Here is a 7156-nt window from a genome sequence, read left to right as displayed (position 1 = left end):
ATTGGTCCACTACAGGGAACAACACCTTGTACCCTGTAAGTACCCTGTAGGTACAGGGTACAACACATTGTACCCCTTAAGTACCCTGTAAGTACATATTTGGTCCACTACAGGGAAAAACACCTTGTACCCCGTAAGTACCCTGTAAGTACAGGGTACAACACAGATCTTGTTACCCTGTACTTACATGGTTATTTTTGCGGGCTGTGTTCTAAAGCATTACTGTGACCTCTCCCTCGCCCTCACCTACCGACTCCACAGTGTATGTGACTAATGAATAGGCTGGATCTGCCTGAACCTGGATTTCTCCTGACCCAAGTGCACTGAGACCGGACTGAGTGGACCCCCCTGGACCACCAAAAAGCCCCAAAACATTGTGCATGGGCATAGGTCCAGATGTATGAAGAGTGACAACTGTGATTCATATGGGTCTAGATACCAGGCTACTCTCTGCCACCAGCAGCCTTTAGGCCGGACTGTCTGCCTGGCAACAGGTGATGCTGGTCATGTGACCAGTGTGTGGCTCCTACATTGGTTTTTATAGCAGGACTCAGGTTGAGTCTGTCAGTTAGTGAACTCAAAAGAGGGACATGGCTTCATCTGTTCTGCTCTTCTCCCTCTTCTTCATCAGTCTGTATGGAGCAGGTAGGATCAATACATCAATACCTGAACTGATCAATAACTAGCTCAGAGATAATACTCTTCAGTTGGAATATAAATTATATTTACATCTGTGAGACTAAACAGACTTTGTCTTTGATCTCCAGATGGATTTGAGGAATATACGGTGAGCCGTTGTGTGTTCAACTCCACTGAGCTGAAGGACATAGAGTACATTTACTCTCACTATTACAACAAGGTTGAGGACGTCAGGTTCAGCAGCAGTGTGGGAAAGTATGTCGGCTACACTGAGTATGGGCTGAAGACCGCAGAGGCCTTTAACAACGATCCTGCAGAGATCAGGATGAGGACGCAGGCCAAGTACAGCTTCTGCAAACCCAACGCTGACATTGACTACCGAGTTGTTCTGTCTAAGACAGGTGAGCTGCTGCTCTCTACAATAAACACATCAAATTAATCTCAGTCATAATAATAAACACATTAACACATAAACAACTACTTTCATTCTACATTTCCACACTTACAAACCTTTCCGTCAGATTTAAATGTTTTTACTGTTTCATTTTGAGTTTTTTTCACATGTAGATGCAGTCTATATGAAATCGTTCTATGCGTGTATCTGCTGTCAACCTTCGATTAAACATCTGTATTGGTTTATAGCTTATCTATTGATCAGTCATCATAAAATGTAAAATTGTGTCTACAATTCACCACATTGAAATATTTTTGACAGTATGCATCTATGGAAATATTCACTTGAAAGAAAAATGTAAATATGATTACAGGAAAATTAAATGTCTATAGCCTATATCAAATGTCTTCACAATTTAAATTCATTTTGTCATTAAAGACAAATTCCCTATGTAATTTTGCATAGTGTGGCAATAAAAGTGATTCTGATTCTGGTTCGGATAAACTCTGAACCAGACGGAGCTCAGTGACGCCATCTGGGGGCAAAGCACTGATGCTGCAACTAGGAGTATTATTATGATATTAGTGTACTGTTTCTGTGTAATACTACTGCAGTTACTACTATTACTACCACCAACAACAACATTAATAATAATAAGAACAAGAATAATGATAATAATAATAATGATGATGATGATGATGATGATGATAATGATGATGATGATGATGATGATGATGATAACATTAACACTGTGTCCTGCAGTGAAGCCCTCTGTCACGCTGAGGTCAGTGACGCCCGATGGTGGGAAACACACGGCCATGCTGATGTGCAGCGCCTACGACTTCTACCCAAAACAAATCGATGTGACTTGGCTGAGAGACGACGAGGAAGTCACCTCTGATGTCTCTTTCACTGAAGAGATGGTCGACGGCGATTGGTACTCCCAGTTCCACTCCTACCTGGAGTACACACCCAGGTGAGTGCAGATCCACCTTTGTGAGTCCAGATCCACCTGGAGTACACACCCAGGTGAGTCCAGATCCACATGTAGGCTAGACACCCAGGTGTTTATAGATCACTGTAGGGTAGACATCCAGGTGAGTCTAGATCAGGGGTGCCCAAATTCTTTCTCATGAAGGGCCAAAACTCAATCTGGGTGGAGGGCCGAGGGCCAAAAATAAACGTTGTGGAATTACATTAAAATGTATTGTGTTTTATAGAAAATTCTAACATTCTAAATCTAAAATAACATTTGAATATAATAATCTACTTTTTATCTGTTTGGTAATTGTAATAATTTGCAATTGGTTATATATATTAAAAAAAACATCAACAACTTAAACATTTAATCAGTAAACACCCCGTTAAAAACAGTTGTATTTTCCACCTTTGTAATCAAGAGAGAAATTTGACTTAATTCACAACTTGAAAAATCCTCAAGGTACTTTGAAAATCAGCTTTATTGTCCATCTTTTGTAAACAATTTGCCATGACAATTTGACAAAAACATGCAATATCCTGGTTGCTAATGTGGTTCCTCCTCTGGTCGTTGAAGGCGCCTGTTCAGAGGGAGGGGAACTGGTTGGAATAGCGTGAACCTCCCACGTGCTATGTCCTACCGGTGAAGCTTCCCCTGGCAGGTGAAAAGAAGCGGCTGGCTAACTGCCCATGTCTCGGAGGAAGCATGGAGCCAGTTTCGGCTCTCCCCAGATCGGCAGAGAATGGAGTAGCAACCAGGATAAATAAATTAAGTTAGCACTAACGGGGGATAAAATATGGGATAAAAAATCGGGGGGGGGGGGAGATTTAAAAAAAAAGAAAGAAAAAAAACAAAAAACTCCCAAATCCGTGGCGGGCCAAAACAAACAGAGCGCCCCAAATTGGTCACCACTGGTCTAGATCCATCTGGAGTACACCCCCAGGTGAGTCCAGATCCGCTGGAGTACACACTCAGGTGTTTCAGGACATTCCATCGAGTACCAGTGGAAATGCAATGTCCGAAGAGAGTTTCGGAATTAAAATGTGTTTTGATACATTTCTAGAGAGAAATGTGCAATTTATTTTATTAATCTGTGATGATTTAGTTTGTTAGTTATTAAGGGCAGTTTATAATACAGAGATTTATGGTGGTTGCTGCGACCGACCATGATCATATTCCATCGGTGGCAACAATATATGTTTATACTTCCAGCAGAATGTGTGTGTGTGTGTGTGTGTGTGTGTGTGTGTGTGTGTGTGTGTGTGTGTGTGTGTGTGCGTGCGTGCGTGCGTGCGTGCGTGCGTGCGTGCGTGCGTGCGTGCGTGCGTGCGTGCGTGCGTGCGTGTGTGTGTGTGTGTGTGTGTGCGTGTGCGTGTGTGCGTGTGTGTGTGTGTGTGTGTGTGTGTTGAACAGGTCTGGAGAGAAGATCTCCTGCATCGTGAAGCACCCCAGCCTGTTCGAGCCTGTGATCAAGGACTGGGGTAACTATCTGTCTGTCTGTCTGTCTGTCTGTCTGTCTGTCTGTCTGTCTGTCTGTCTGTCTGTCTGTCTGTCTGTCTGCCTCTCTGTCTGTCTGTCTGTCTGTCTGTCCGTCTGTCTGTCTGTCTGTCTGTCCGTCCGTCCGTCCGTCTGTCTGTCTGTCTGTCTGTCTGTCTGTCTGTCTGCATGCCTACCTGTTTGTCTGCCTGCCTGTCTGTCTGCCTTCCTGTCTGTCTGTCTGTCTGTCTGTCTGCATGCCTGCCTGCCTGCCTGCCAGCCTGTCTGTCTGTCTGCCTGTTTGTCTGCCTGTCTGTCTGTCTGTCTGCATGCCTGCCTGTCTGTCTGCCTGTCTGCCTGTTTGTCTGCCTGTCTGCCTGTGTGTCTTGTCATCTTGGTTCTTCATACTGTACACCAGGGATACTCAACTAACTTGCTTTGCCCGGAGACCACTTTTGCAAAATGACAGGAGGCCAGGGGCCAGTTAATAAACAAACTAATAATCATTAATTAGCAGAGATGGGGACTTGGACTTGGGACTTGGACTTGGGACTTGGACTTGGGACTTGGACTTGAGTCGCACTTAAGTCTCACTCACAGTGACTTGAGACTCGTCCTCAAAGACTTGAGACTTGACTTGGACTTGAGTTTTGGGACTTATGAACAATCTTAATTTTTTTATTTAATACTTTTGGTGCATTAACATCAAGGAAATCTATACTGATGTCGTCCAATCAATGCTGCTGCTGTATGCTAATAGATAAAGGAGTGAGGATAATACAGTACATGCTTTGAATTCCTTGGTTTTAGCTATGCAGTGTTCTAATCAGACCGGATGGCATGTAGCAGATGATAGAATGCTCATCCATAAGAGACTTAAGACTTGACTTGGACTTGAGCTCAAAGAATTGAGACTTGACTTACACTTGCAAAAAATGACTTGTGAGCATCTCTGTTAATTAGTTTATTGATCATTAATAATATAAATTTTTCTGTAGTGGATTGTAGGTATTTGGGGTGTCAGCCGGAGTTTAGTCTGACAATTTGGTGCACACAGCCACAGGATAGGTTAAGTTAAGTGAATAGTACATTGAAGTACCTGGGTGGTGAGCAGGTGGTGATATTTGAGAATTTATCTGGAGCTCAGTCGAACTTTATAGTTTTCATTGTGAATTAGAAAATGGCCAGGGGGCCACTTGGCACACTATCACGGGCTGCATCTGGCCCCCGGGCCACAAGTTGAGTATCACTGCTGCACACTCACTAAGAGTTGTCACAGGAGGCTACCATTTTGACACCAGTGTTGTTTCCCTCATCAACACCAGCCACACCGGGTCTACCACCTGTCGCCACTAGGGGGTCTAAGGGCATCAAAGTTAACGTCACTAGAAAGAATTTGAAAGTTAAATGCCTCTGTATGTGTAAACTGTGACACGTTAATCAGAGACTCATGTAGATGCAGGTCAGATTCTGCATATCACTCTTCTTTAGCATCCCATTGGATTGTACTGTGTGACATTACTGTACACATATAATTAATAATCCTATTATTCATCCTAATCTGTCATATCAGTGATCAGATATTACTGATCAGTATTTGTTTATTTGTTTATTAAAACAGATCCACATTAGCTGACGCCTACACGACCGCTAGTCTTCCTGGGGTCCAAGAAAATATATACATTACATAACAGACAATGCAATAGAATACACAATACACAAAACATGTATCACATAAGAAAGAATACACAAATAGAATATACTAAAAAACATGTATCACAAAAAACATGTATCACATGAGAAAAAGAGAGAATAAAACTAGATAAAAGATAATTTAGAACCAGATGTAGCAAGGTCCGCAAGTAGCTAGCCTGCCGAATAAAATTGTATTTTATGTATGAGTGTATATATACACATATGTATGTACAGTATGTATGTATGTATGTATGTATGTATGTATGTATGTATGTATGTATGAGTGTATGTATGTATGTATGTATGTATGTATGTATGTATGAGTGTATGTATGTATGTATGTATGTATGTATGTATGTATGTAGGCTATGTATGTATGTATGTATGTATGAGTGTATGTATGTATGTATGTATGTATGTATGTATGTATGTATGTATGTATGAGTGTATGTATGTATGTATGTATGTATGTAGGCTATGTATGTATGTATGTATGTATGTATGTATGTATGTATGTATGTATGTATGTATGTATGAGTGTATGTGGAGTATAAGTTTCCTTTTAAAACCAGCCTTTCCTTTGATGTAAGAAACATCACCTGGAAGACTGCTCCACGTTACTATCACCCTGTAAAATACAGCCCTCTTCATATAATTGGACTACAGGTAAAGTTATCAGTCCACCTCTTGTCCCTCTAGTGGAATGTGTGAGTTATTTTACAAAATCAAAGCACTCAGTGGGGCTGAGGTGTGAAGTCATCACAGTAAGTGAATCATGTTACTGAGCCGTGTCCACACAGTCACCAGCTAAAACAAACCTCCTTGGACAAGCCAGTCAGATTGAGTTACACTGGACTGTCTGAAATCAACCATCTCAATGTCTCCACAGATCCCTCCATGCCTGAGTCTGAGAGAAACGAGATGGCCATCGGAGCCTCGGGACTGGCTCTGGGTCTCATCTTTGCTCTGGCTGGATTCATCTTCTACAGGTGGAAGGCCCAAGAGAGATTCAAGATGTATTAAGCCCAAGGTCAGTCCACTAGACCAGTGGTTCTCAAATGGGGTCCGGGGACCCCCAAAGGTCCTTGGGAGGGTTCCAGGGGGTCCCCAGCCAAAAGGGGGGTAATTTGTTTGCGCTATAATTCCATTCATAAGTAACACAATGACTATTTTGGTCATGGCTTTTATACACTTTCTGTAATAAAACATCAATCAATCTTATTATCATATGGGGGACGGTGGGACAAAATCCTATCAAATGGGGGTCTGTGGTCTAATCTTTGTTAGTTTAGGTGTCCTTCATGTGAAAAACTTTGAGAACCACTGCACTAGACGACTTCAGACCACTTCAGACCACATGAGACCAGTTCAGACCACTTCAGACTTTACAGAACAATAACGTAATAATGACTAAATAACAGCAGTCTCTTCTTCTCTTGTTTTAAATCAGGTCGGGTTCTGGTTCCCACTAACTGAGGTAGGAATCATTGATAGTAGGAGTCCTGTTGTTTGTCTCCTGGAAGAAAAAGTCAGCGGGGAACTCAACCTGCTTTCTTTTGTTTTCAGTGCTGCCACCTGCTGGAGAGGAGGAGCCGCTGTTTCTGCTTCAAGCCTTCTGCGAAACACTGCACATGTGCTGTGACACATGATCTAACACATACATGTTTGGTGATATACATATAGTCTATGTACTGTGCTAATGTAATATACATGATGTATGGCACATACTTAACCCAAATCATAACCCTAACCTTAACCAACTTGTTTTAGTTGCCTAATCAGAACCAAATGCAGCAACATTTTCAAATTGGTGGAGGAACTTAAAGACCCTGGCAAGTAAAATGCACCAAAACCATCCAACTATGTAATTTAGGGTCTTATGTGACTAATTATAAGCCTCAAAAAGTAGACGTCGAACAAATTTGGGGGAAAAGTCCTGACGGAGTTGGCAGTGAAAATGTGTGTGACAATGT

General features: G+C 42.0%; 1 protein-coding gene across 3 annotated transcripts; it reads left to right on the top strand.

Annotated features, from left to right (window-relative positions):
* Nucleotides 1–561: 561 nt before the first annotated feature.
* Nucleotides 562–6915, top strand: LOC310794585 (H-2 class II histocompatibility antigen, E-S beta chain-like). Of its 3 annotated transcripts, none has more exons than XM_083656566.1 (7): nt 562–645; nt 768–1040; nt 1796–2009; nt 3426–3493; nt 6073–6172; nt 6634–6660; nt 6750–6915. In XM_083656566.1, the coding sequence occupies exons 1-6, from the start codon at nt 591–593 to the stop codon at nt 6653–6655; spliced, it is 732 nt and encodes a 243-aa protein (XP_083512692.1). In that variant the 5' UTR covers nt 562–590; the 3' UTR covers nt 6656–6660; nt 6750–6915. The 3 variants fall into 3 exon arrangements, with proteins under 3 accessions (XP_083512692.1, XP_083512690.1, XP_083512691.1); XM_083656564.1 differs by having other exon boundaries at nt 6073–6213; XM_083656565.1 differs by lacking the exon at nt 6634–6660 and having other exon boundaries at nt 6073–6213.
* Nucleotides 6916–7156: the final 241 nt, after the last annotated feature.

This window comes from Poromitra crassiceps (genome assembly GCF_964638095.1).
Source record: "Poromitra crassiceps genome assembly, chromosome: 20".
In the NCBI taxonomy this organism is placed as follows: domain Eukaryota; kingdom Metazoa; phylum Chordata; class Actinopteri; order Beryciformes; family Melamphaidae; genus Poromitra; species Poromitra crassiceps.
This window is presented reverse-complemented; position numbering and strand designations above follow the sequence as displayed.

Bases quoted from the DNA above. Each gene is read 5' to 3' on its own strand.
- LOC310794585 (XM_083656565.1), top strand. From the start codon at position 591: ATGGCTTCATCTGTTCTGCTCTTCTCCCTCTTCTTCATCAGTCTGTAT. The intron at 1,041-1,795 runs GTGAGCTGCTGC...TGTGTCCTGCAG, and splicing joins AGTTGTTCTGTCTAAGACAG to TGAAGCCCTCTGTCACGCTG. The intron at 3,494-6,072 runs GTAACTATCTGT...ATGTCTCCACAG, and splicing joins GCCTGTGATCAAGGACTGGG to ATCCCTCCATGCCTGAGTCT.